The sequence below is a fragment of the Brachyistius frenatus genome, unplaced genomic scaffold (assembly GCF_029030835.1).
Source record: "Brachyistius frenatus isolate BFR_SWC_R1_liver_20210118 unplaced genomic scaffold, ASM2903083v1 Contig_22, whole genome shotgun sequence".
In the NCBI taxonomy this organism is placed as follows: domain Eukaryota; kingdom Metazoa; phylum Chordata; class Actinopteri; family Embiotocidae; genus Brachyistius; species Brachyistius frenatus.
The window spans coordinates 5,125,858-5,137,154 of NW_027210621.1; the positions used below are offsets into that span (position 1 = coordinate 5,125,858).

General features: G+C 40.5%; 2 protein-coding genes across 3 annotated transcripts; both read left to right on the top strand.

Moving 5' to 3' along the window:
- The first annotated feature begins 168 nt into the window (after positions 1-168).
- On the top strand, positions 169-6,678 carry slu7 (SLU7 homolog, splicing factor). The gene is made up of 15 exons (XM_069697077.1): positions 169-308; positions 558-714; positions 1,851-2,004; positions 2,090-2,170; positions 2,305-2,469; positions 2,890-2,955; positions 3,062-3,193; positions 3,402-3,499; positions 3,588-3,655; positions 4,756-4,895; positions 5,237-5,398; positions 5,494-5,595; positions 5,704-5,778; positions 5,881-6,003; positions 6,105-6,678. The coding sequence occupies exons 2-15, from the start codon at positions 566-568 to the stop codon at positions 6,282-6,284; spliced, it is 1,695 nt and encodes a 564-aa protein (XP_069553178.1). The 5' UTR covers positions 169-308; positions 558-565; the 3' UTR covers positions 6,285-6,678.
- A 1,233-nt stretch (positions 6,679-7,911) lies between these two features.
- On the top strand, positions 7,912-10,396 carry c1qtnf2 (C1q and TNF related 2). 2 transcript variants are annotated; one of them, XM_069697078.1, is made up of 3 exons: positions 7,912-8,046; positions 8,400-8,657; positions 9,394-10,396. In XM_069697078.1, exons 1-3 carry the CDS (start codon positions 7,953-7,955, stop codon positions 10,032-10,034), a joined length of 993 nt encoding a protein of 330 aa, XP_069553179.1. In that variant the 5' UTR covers positions 7,912-7,952; the 3' UTR covers positions 10,035-10,396. The 2 variants fall into 2 exon arrangements, with proteins under 2 accessions (XP_069553179.1, XP_069553180.1); XM_069697079.1 differs by having other exon boundaries at positions 7,974-8,046; positions 8,292-8,657.
- Positions 10,397-11,297: the final 901 nt, after the last annotated feature.

Consider the following 11,297-nt stretch of genomic DNA (forward strand, 5'->3'; position numbering starts at 1 on the left):
TCACAGGAAAAAAAGTGATGATTAGATAACGGTATTACAGAAAAACTGTTTCCTCGCAGTTTTGTTTGTAGGAGAAGGAGTAGCGCGAGCAGTTGCCCGGTAGGTGTCGCGCTTTTCGGCAGTGACGAGTTCAACACCACCGAGGAAGCAAGGATGTGACGTACTGCAATTGATGTAAAATGGCGACAAACGCTTTTCAGCCAAAACACAACTGACGAGCTTAAAAAAAAAAAAGCGATATACAAAGAGATTTACCGTTTTTACGAAGGAAATATCAACCGCTGTGTTATTTGTGGGATCTTATCAAGGTAACCAAGTAATTAGTTAAGTCAGTTTAAAAGAGATTAATGAAATATTTCTTCCACGTTGAAGTCACTCAGCAGGTAAACAGCGAGGTTGGCCAACGTTGGACTGACTATAACTTCTGTTTTAATGTTTATAGACTTCTGTTTTAACGTAAGACGACAGGTGTCAGTGTATTCTGGACAGGTATATTTCTAGTTACCGTGTCGTTGCGTCCCGTGGCAGTCTTGACCGAGGTGTTTTTGTGGTGGCAGGTTCAGTCATGACCGAGCAGCCCAGCGTCAGCTCGGAGGGGATCGTGGGCCTGGACGAGCCCAAGAAGATGACCAGGGAGGACTGGAGGAAGAAGAAGGAGCTGGAGGAGCAGAGGAAGCTGGGAAACGCTCCAGCTGAGGTGGACGAGGAGGGAAAGTAAGCTTGTGTCTGGACAGAAAGTGTGTCTTTGCGAGCAGCTGAAGAAAAGCTCCAGCTGAGAGGAATGCATTGAAAAGGATCTTTCTAAGACAGGGCCATTATTTAATAGCCTGAAACACAAACTTCACAGCCTGAGGGCCGGATATAAAGATCACTGGGGGCCGGAGGGCCACACCAAATTTAGTTTTTTAATTATTGGCTACAAATAACTGTTAATGATAATAGAAACATTAGTGCATGAAATATGCTGATCACAAACATCCCTTCTATGGTATAAATTTCAGGCAGTAAAACGAGATGAACACAGAAAAACAGTTTGGGTCTGTTTATGATTCAATTAAAGCTATTCCAAACAGACATAAGGTGCTTAAAGCCATATCCATATTTGTTAAAGGTGAAAACTGTTAAGCAGTAACCTGTTTATATACTGACAATAAGTAGGCCTGTTTGAATCGCCAAAAAAAATATCTTTAGAATTTACATTTTCCCAAAGACGACATTACATGTGATTTACCACATTAGGACTATCATACATACATTTTCTCTGTCATTTTGAGCCTGCTGTCGTCAGTCGGACTAAATGACACGGCCTTGAATTTACTATTTCAACATAGTTTGGCTCATAAGTAGTGAGGGCAATCCTGAGACAGCCATGCAACTTTTCTATGGTAATGAGACAATGTGCCCTTGTTTGTCTGGCATTTGTATGACTAAAGCTGGACCCACACGTGTAAGTGGATTAAAAGATGCTAGCAGTCCCTCTGGCTTCGAGAGAAGTTTTGAAGATTTTGCTAAAGTAAGTTTCTCTTTAGCAGGTGTGTCAGATGTAATCTCGTTGTAGTCAATTCCAGCACACACTCACACACAGGGCCTCCCCTCCTGTTCTTAAGATCCCGTTGCCATGGTTAGAGACAAAGATCATCTATGAGTCAAGATGCCACATTCCTATTTGCTTAAATGATTGTCTATGGTTCAGATGTCTTAAAGTAGCTCAGAGACTTAGACCTTAGTTTTATTTGTTAGACCACTTGTATGTTCTCACGGGCTGTATCCAGTCTGTGATAATCGTGCACTGTCATAGGCGTCAGCTGTAAAATTCAATATAAATCGCTACTGTTGCTTCTTTTCTCCAGGGACATAAACCCTCACATCCCACAGTATATTTCATCAGTGCCGTGGTACATCGACCCATCTAAAAGGCCCACACTAAAGCATCAAAGACCGCAGTTTGAAAGTGAGGAGCAATACTCAAACATTGCAGAGTGGTACAAAAGAGGAGTGCAAGAGGTAAGAGTGCGTCAGGCTGTTACTTTCATATAACCAGAACAAGTTAACACAAAAGTTGCAAGCTTCATTTTGTGTCTTCACACAGACTGGACTCACCACTAAATTCCGTAAAGGCGCTTGTGAAAACTGCGGCGCCATGACACACAAGAAGAAAGACTGCTTGGAGGTAAACTAGAGAACGCAATCTTTTATCTGCTAGCAGAGATGACTTTTCACTCCTATTCTATCCTGTGTAATCAATGGGGTCGTATGTCTGTTATAAACAATGCTAACATTTGACCTTCACTTTTGTACCATCAGCGACCCAGAAAAGTTGGGGCGAGGTACACTGGAACAAGCATAGCTCCAGATGAACACTCTCAGGTCCAGCTGTCCCTGGACTACGATGGAAAGCGTGATCGCTGGAATGGGTATGACCCTGAGGATCACCAGCGCATCGTTGAGGAGTACGCCAAAGTAGATCTGGTAGGCAGGATTTGATGTGTTTCGTCTTTTTTTTGGTTTGTTTTTGAGAGGAAGAGAAATAAACATGACCACAGATCTCTGCCCTCTTTCAAGCTCATTCTTTAGACTGTAGTGGTGTAAGAATCAAATGTTGATATTTGGCAACGAAAATTCCCTGATACTTATAAAGCCATGATTAAGAAACCAAGGCAGGATGTAGTTAGAAAAGAACTTAGTTTATTTTTCCACCTTTTCTCACCTGGCATGAAGACTATAAAAGCTTTCTGCAGGACAATATTCGCTTCCCTGAAGATACTGGGACATGGGCCTGATATGTTCCTGTTGTGTGTAACAACAACATGAAGGTCACAATTCTGTTTTATCTGTGTTATTGACCTTCAATGTACAACATGACTGATTTCCTATTTGTTTGATTCTCAGGCCAAAAGGACCCTGAAGGCACAGAAACTTCAGGATGAGTTGGCCTCAGGAAAACTAGACCAAACTGTAAGTGTTCAGTAATATCAAGATGAGAATACTGAATTGTGTTGTTGTCTAATTGTAGAAGCAAATATCAGACTATGATGGAATTCTTTGAATCTTGTTGTTGCAGGAACGGGAGCACGACAGTGAGGATGAGGATGAGGACAAATACGCAGACGACGTCGACATGCCCGGACAGAACTTTGACTCCAAGAGACGAATCACAGTCAGGAATCTGCGAATCAGAGAAGACACTGCTAAAGTAAGAGGCACATGAACGAACAATTCTTAAAGCCTTAGTTTTTTTCAATGATGATGTTGAAGCATGGTTGCTGAATAAAATAAATATAGATGAGACATTTGGTCACCTATAATACCCACTGGTAAAGATTGATTGATGATGAGAGGCGAGGGACTGATACTAACTCGGATGCTCAATAATTTAAACTTCACACGTCTCTTTCTCATAGTACTTGAGAAATCTGGATCCAAACTCAGCGTACTACGATCCAAAGACCAGAGCTATGAGGGAGAACCCGTACTTCAACACTGGCATGAACCCGGACGAGTGAGTCACTGCCACTTTTTTTTTCTTGATTACTCGGATCTCACTGGCTTATAGTGAAAAATACATTCTAAACTGTTCCTTCTAACAGGGTCGGGTACGCTGGAGACAACTTTGCTCGCTACACTGGGCACACAATCAACATGGCTCAAACACAGTGTAAGTAACAAAGATCATTTCCAGCTCTCTTCAGCACCTTAACGCCTCCTCCTCGGTTTTGGAAATAACATTTATATTGCCGAATAACTCAAGTATATGTTTGCTACTGCAGTGGTATGTTTAATGTTGCCTGGGGCTATTGGTACATTTAGAAATACAACAAAAAAAAAACTGTGGTTATGTTCTTGAGCAGCTACATCTAAATTAAAGGCTACAGTGATGTTACAAAATGTAAAGCTTGCTCTCAACATTGGTTACCACTTCACGTTGGTTAAGTCCAACTATCCTCCTATTTCTATTAGTTTCTATTGCCAGAGTTTTATCAGCCTGAAGTCCTTTTGCCATTAGTGAGTAGATATATTGAAATTACAGTCACAGCGTGTCTGCTGTTGTGATATAACATGGTTGATATTGTTGATAGTATTTCGATTATTAAAATGTTTTCCTTTTTGACTTCACCATCTTTGAACTCAAAACTCTCCTTAATGCAGCTGCTCGACTAGACATAACAACAGATTACAGATCACACCAATTTTAGCCTTTCTATTCTGGCTTCCATTTAAATTCCACATCCATTTTAATATACTGGTGGTAATGTTTAAAGCTTTGTATGGTCAAACACTCTTGGGTCTGCTGAACACAAATGACTGGCTGTCCCTCAAACCCACTTTAACTCCCAAAGTAAATGTGCTTTTCAAGCTGTTGCGCCCCCTCCCCTTGTCGTTGCAATCTCTACACTCATGTGACATCTTTATGAAATGGCTGAAAACTATTTTATTCAGACAAGCTGTTTTTAAATAGCAGTTCATTTCATGTAGTACTTTTTATTTGCTTATTTCTCTGCCTGTGTTTGGAACTTTTGTTCTTGTGTCTGTGTCCTCATTTGTTTGTTGTTACTTCTCAGCCTTGTGTTGTTTGTTGGCATCACTCCTTCACTGATGTAAAGCACTTGAAAGGTGGCATGAAAATTAATTTTACTTCCTAGGTATGAGATGATAAACCAAAGGCAGAATTGATCCTAGTTTTGTACTAAAGGATAAATAGGATAAATTCTCTCCTCTCACATATTGAACATGCCTGTAATGATTGTCTTGTGACAGTGTTTGCCTGGGAGGCTTATGAAAGAGGCTCGGAGGTGCATCTGCAGGCCGACCCAACTAAGCTGGAGCTGCTCCACCGGTCCTTCAAGGTCAAGAAGGAGGACTTTAAAGAGATGCAGAGGGAGAGCATCCTGGAGAGGGTACGCAGCTGAAATTTTTTTCACAACAGGATGAGGCCCCAACAGGTTTTTTATGTTTCTTTTAAATCGGTGCCCACAGTGCTAATATGAATCTACGTCATCTTGCCTTGTTTAGTTTGTTTGTAGATGACAGCAGCAGTAGTGGTTTCAGAATCTGATCCTGAATTTTGGATGCTGTTAAAACTCTGATTTGACCTGTTTTGAGTCACCGTAGCTCTAAATCGGTTATTGGCACATGTGTCTGAAGTGCAGTTTTCGATAGCTTTTTTGGAATGAGGACAAGAGGCTTCCCAAAGGATGACTTTGCTGACAGTGCGTCTGTTTTTGTGTGTGGAATTCAGTATGGAGGTGAGGAGCACTTGGACGCCCCGCCACGGGAGCTGCTGCTGGCCCAGACTGAAGATTACGTGGAGTACTCTCGTCACGGTGCCGTACTGAAAGGACTCGAGAAGGCCGTCGCCCGCTCCAAATATGAGGAGGACGTGCTCATCAACAACCACACTGTAAGGACAGCAGAGGAATGGCTCCTTTGAATGTCTTGCTGATTTGTTTACATGTTATTTACTATGTATATTTAAACATTTCTTACTCTTTTTAGTGTATTTGGGGCTCCTACTGGAAGGACGGCTGCTGGGGGTACAAGTGTTGTCGCTCTATGGTCAAACATAGTTACTGCACAGGAGAGGCTGGAATTGGAATAGTAAGTACATGTAGTGAGTGTTTCAAGACTCTGTTTGATCCACACAGATTATCTGTTTTTTATAATGTTAGCTTTAATAATTTACACATTGTTTTTGTTAACCTGCAGAGCAACTCTGACTGCGCTCCGTTTGAAGAGGGGCTAGCTGAGCCACAGGAGGAAGAGCCCAAGTCTCTGCTGGAAGTAAGTGAAACCGAATAGATTTGAAAATGCATCATAAAGAATTCTGCTTAATTATTGTAGATCTAATTATTTGGTCATCTTATCAATGGTGTTAATCACTAGATGCATCGGGACAAGATGATGAAAGACAAGAAGAAGAAAAAGAAGAGCAGAAAGGGCAAGAAGCCCAGCTCTGACAGCAGTGACTCCGAGGATGAAGAGAAGAAGAAGGAGAAGCTGAGAAAGGTACAAACGTTTTGGGGTTTTGAATGGCAAAAAAGGGCTTCTGTGTCTATGATTTGGTCAAATTCTCTGTGTCTGACCTCCAACCTGTTTCTTCCTCCTAGGCTCTAGAAGCAGAGGACAAGCGGGCAAAGCACATAGACGCCATCATGCAGCTGGATGAGAGGAAGAGGCCGTTTACAAGCCTGCAGGAGGTGAAGGCGCCCACCGAGGAGGAGATGGAGGCCTTCCGCATGAAACGCTGCCGCCCAGATGATCCCATGGCTTCCTTCCTGGGACAGTGAACTCCTCTTCATCGCCGCTGACCCCCCTGAACTCTCCCCAAGGTGTCTGCTGGAACAGCTGCTCGGTGAAAAGTAATGTCTCTGACTCAGAAAACCTAACTTTGATCTTTTACAAATAGACAAATAATGTACATTATTTTTTGATTTGCACAAAAAAAATGTTTTTAAGCTGCAGGTCGATGGACCACAGGCTGAAAATGAAGTGTGCTGTTTGTTTCTTTGTCTTCGGCTTCACAGAAAAGAAGTTTAAAATATAATTTTACTTTAATGTCCATTTAATGACATTTCAGTCAAATAAAAAGCCATCCTCAGTCTTTACAGTAATTTGAGGAATGCAACTACTTTTTCTGGGTTTAATGCATTTTTTATAATAAAATCTATTTGTCTCTATCAATTGTGTCTTGTAAACAGATTTTCTTTTATAACATGTTTTATTGTCGTTGTTTTATGATGATTAACATTGATCGATGTCATTCTAAATGTGAGATTGACCCCGAAACACATGACATAAAGAAATAATCTCCTAGCAGTAGTTTTAATTTGTGACTGATGTTTTTTTTTCAGAGAAAAAGTCAATTACCTAGTTGGAAGTTCTTAAAACGTCATCATCTCCTAAATCTACAAATATGTCATCATTTAAAAGTTTTAACTGGGGGGTCGAGACGTCTCTTACTTTACTGTATGGTTAGTTTTGAACACATGGGCAATAAAGGTTTCCTGGTAACTCTTGTGTAGGTTGCATACCAGATTATAATTGGCTTTGAAACCAGTTCTGATGCCATAAAATCATCTCTTATATATGCACAAGGCTTAAACTCTGATTTGACCAATTTATACATTCTGTGCTTCTTAAGTTGCTTCATGAATATCTTGTGCAGTGCTTTGGAGGTCACGGGCTTTTTCCATTTAATTTAATTTATATAGCACAAAATCACAGCACAAGTCATCTCATAGCACTTAACATAGTGAAGTTACATTCGAGAGACAACCCAAACAATTTCCACATGAACAATTGGAAGGAAAATGTAATTTTGATATACAATATTTTTTGCCACTGTCACATTTGAAATATTCCAAATTTGAATTATTGAAGTTGAATTTGGAGTTCGCGTTGGTAAAATATGAAATGATTGTAACATCTTTGTCCATGTGTCATTGGTTTTTTTGGGGTTAACGTTTTTTTTTAATATAGAAACCAGCATCAGTCCAACCTGGTGTATGGAAGTAATATCTGCTCACACGCTCGGCAGATTTTTAAACACAATGCACTCAATTGTCTTAGGTCATCATCACAGTGACAAACAGAAACAAATTTGGTCAATTTAATTGTGCTTTTTATACACTGCTTCGGACGGCCTTGTTCTGTTGATTTTTTTTTTTTTGTAACTTCAAACTACTTTTTGAATATTATTTAATGTGCATAAAGGGTTACATCCTAGATTGCTATATACTTTTCCAAACATCTGTTATGTAATATCTAATTTTATTAATAAGTTTGTGAACAAGTAATGCGTCGCCGCTTCGGCTGTGCAAAACTTTTGCACTGACTTGAATTCAGTGACATCATGGTGAAAGTATGTTTTGGCACACCACTACCGTAAACAGGGCGGATGTTACGGTGTATGAGTCTCTGTGCTTCACATTTCTCTGCGGTGCTTTTCTTGAAGAATGCCCTCTCACCCGTCTGCTGGAAAATCATGGGGGACAGTTTGTGACCCTTCGTGCAGAAAAAGGGCTCGGATGGGTCATAATTTCTCAACTGGTGAGTTGTTTCTCCGTGTTTTTAAAATGGCTGATACGCCCCCTCTGTAACACACACTGTCAGCTGCAGTCTTTCCTGTTATTTAACACAAACATAACATGCATCCTATTTCTTATTAAGGACTTGAGTCATTGCATGAAATTCAATACACCATTTATAAAACTTTGAACGTGTTTTTCTTCTGATTTTAGTTATGGATAATATGCATGTTCTCTGCCACCTCTTTTTATTTCCATCTCTGGCAGGTTTTTCTGTAACAGACATTTGCAACATCTGACTACAACTGGCATGCCAAACCCAAATCAGATTGAATGTTGTGAAAAGCTGCTCTCATTTGCCTTCCTGTTACTCAGCGTCCATTATGCTCCAGATGTGTGTGATGATCTGCTGGCTGGCAGTTGTCGTCTCACAGTCAACAAATTCCTCATTCAAGAGAGCTCGTAATATCACCATCCACTCCTCCCAGCTGGTCTGCAGTTTGCCGGGCCCAGCTGGGCCAGCAGGGAACCCCGGAGCCCCAGGATCACCTGGGGCCATGGGCCCCGTGGGGCCCCCGGGGGAGGATGGCCCAGACGGGAAGGATGGAGAGAAGGGAGAAAAGGGGGATCAAGGTAGTTATCTATTGACTCTCTTCTGTTTGTTAATCTGAAATATCTGTTTGGGACGGCCCTTTTGAACAACTCAAAAACACTTCTAACATTGTTCAAAAATCTCCATGATTTAAAGATAATTTCCTATTAACATTTTTTTTTTAAACTATACTTCTGCCTGGGATCTCAATACTTTTAACGCAACACTCCATCCCAGCAACATCCTAAATGTATTTAAATACAGTTATATGGAAAAGTCTTATATGTTATCAGTATAGGCAGAAATATGACACTGAATTTGAATCATGTATTTTTGAGTTTGAATTGCTCAAGTCAAAGCAAGAAGAATCAGAAAGTCTTTCAGACTGCAGTTGTCATCAGCGGACTCCTAATGAAAAGCCCCAACATGTCAGTTAAGGCAGATTCATTCAGGCAGATTTTTTGTTCATGAAATAAAAAGTGTAAAACAGTACACTAACCTTTAAGGATGGTTAATTTCCACTTACAAAATCAACAGTGCATCAGCAGGGCTCAAAATTCTTGCATACAACTGTTGTGAAGAGCATTTGGATTTCTGCTGTCTGTAGTTTTACAATCATTTGCTCATAAGACATCAGACAAGAATTGACCAGATTGGGGAGCTTTCTACAGACCTAAACGTTTTTTGTTTTGAATAGGCTACTTGTGGTCAGCAAGTATTGGAAACAATATATAATATTGTGTTGTCACCATGTCATCATTTTGTCTCTGTTGTCAGGTGACCCAGGGAGACCCGGGAACCCAGGCAAACCAGGGGTGAAAGGTCGTGAAGGGGTTATTGGCAAGGCTGGACTTCGGGGACTGAAGGGACCACATGGAGCACCAGGGGTGGCTGGAAAAAAGGGACAAAGGGGGGAGCTGGGTGACACGGGCCAGCAAGGAGAACCTGGTGGCTGCAACTGTGGCAGTGCAGCTCGAACAGCCTTCTCTGTGGCTGTGACTAAGAGCTACCCCAAAGAACGAATGCCCATCCGCTTCAGCCGGATCCTGCTGAATGAGGGGAACCACTACAACGTCAGCAGTGGCAAGTTTGTCTGCGCTATCCCAGGAGTCTATTACTTCAGCTACGATATCACACTGGCCAATAAGCACCTGGCTATCGGGCTGGTGCAGAACGGACAGTACAAGATCAAGACATTCGATGCGAACACAGGGAACCATGACGTGGCGTCTGGTTCTACTGTTCTCCAGCTGCAGCAGTCAGACGAGGTCTGGCTGCAGATCTTCTACTCTGAGCAGAATGGACTCTTCTTCGACCCTTTCTGGACAGACAGCACCTTCACTGGCTTCCTGATCTACGCAGACCAGGACTTTCTCAAAGAGGCTGATAGAAAAGCAAATGCTCAGGTTGACAGTTAACACTGCAATCCTGAAATATCTTTGTTCTCTTGACTGACTTTATTTCATAACAAAAAGAAAGCTCCAAAATACTGGGCTTTAGTGAATTCCAGTCGTTTAACAAGGTCTGACACTAGGGGGCGCACAAAGAAAAACATCAGCTGAGGAGCCACTAAAAGCTACAATACTGAACCAAAGTTTGACAGACTCTTTGAAACACTGGCCCCAAAAGAAGCTGAATTTATGTCATTCCCTTTGTTCATTTATAGGCATAACACCTGCTTCTATAATGCAGTTTTTTTTATTAATGAAGAATTATAATAATTTTAAACCAAAACAATATTGTAATATTGGTTATTTTTTACAATACTATGTATTCTTGAGTGTATACGAAACTTAAATAAAAACAAAAAACTTGCTCTTCATGCTTAATAGTAAATAAATAAGTAAATATATAAGAAGAAAAAGGGTAAATCGTTTTGTAATAATTGTAGACAGCAATTTATACATTTATTGTACAATTTGATTACGGTGCATTTTAAACTGTGTTGACAAAACTAACTTTTTGGCAAGCATTACCAAAGCAGGAGTCTGTGCACCAGGAGGCGACTGTGAAGGTGTGGACTGGATTCTCATGCATTTAAGGTACAGTTTAAGTTCACCATCATTTTATTTAGTTGAATTTAGGACAGTAAGAAGTTATATAGAGGAAGGGTGGAGAGAAAGGATGGGACAAACACAGGCCTATAGGATCTGTGTCGTTCTGTTTAGGAGCCTTGCTTATGCTCCATTTTTACTCTGTGTTTTGCACCACCTCTTAGCCTGAACTGTAAAATGAAATGGTGTTTCTGTGGGGAGAGGTCTACCTGAGGTTTTTTGACAAATGTGTCCAAGTGATTGGTGGTCATTAACATTACACTCTGAACCAATTACTTAGACCTCATCTACAGCAGGAGAGGTAGTATTCAGATCTTTTACTTCAATAACGTAAGAATAAACTATTATCGTTATGATACTCTATTACAAGGAAAAATCTAACTTTAAAAGGTTAAATAAAAAAATAAAAAAAATGACTACCTGAAAAATCAAATGCAGCATTTTAAAATTGTAATTGGTCGAGATGGAGTTAATTTGAGTAGTTTTATGCATTGTATTTTTCACATTTATCATTGTAGTAACTCGTGACTATGACTCTTGAATAAACTATTGTAGTAAAAACTCAGAAATAACCTTCTGAAATGGCAATACCTCAAAATTATACTGAAGTGCTTAAAGCATCTCATA

What these genes read in the sequence shown, in the direction of transcription:
- slu7 (XM_069697077.1), top strand. Translation starts at nt 566, where the DNA reads ATGACCGAGCAGCCCAGCGTCAGCTCGGAGGGGATCGTGGGCCTGGAC. An exon ending in GAGGTGGACGAGGAGGGAAA is followed by an intron (nt 715 to 1,850) that starts GTAAGCTTGTGT and finishes TCTTTTCTCCAG; the next exon opens with GGACATAAACCCTCACATCC. An exon ending in GAGAGGCTGGAATTGGAATA is followed by an intron (nt 5,596 to 5,703) that starts GTAAGTACATGT and finishes GTTAACCTGCAG; the next exon opens with AGCAACTCTGACTGCGCTCC.
- c1qtnf2 (XM_069697078.1), top strand. Translation starts at nt 7,953, where the DNA reads ATGCCCTCTCACCCGTCTGCTGGAAAATCATGGGGGACAGTTTGTGAC. An exon ending in GGGTCATAATTTCTCAACTG is followed by an intron (nt 8,047 to 8,399) that starts GTGAGTTGTTTC and finishes CCTGTTACTCAG; the next exon opens with CGTCCATTATGCTCCAGATG. An exon ending in GGGAGAAAAGGGGGATCAAG is followed by an intron (nt 8,658 to 9,393) that starts GTAGTTATCTAT and finishes CTCTGTTGTCAG; the next exon opens with GTGACCCAGGGAGACCCGGG.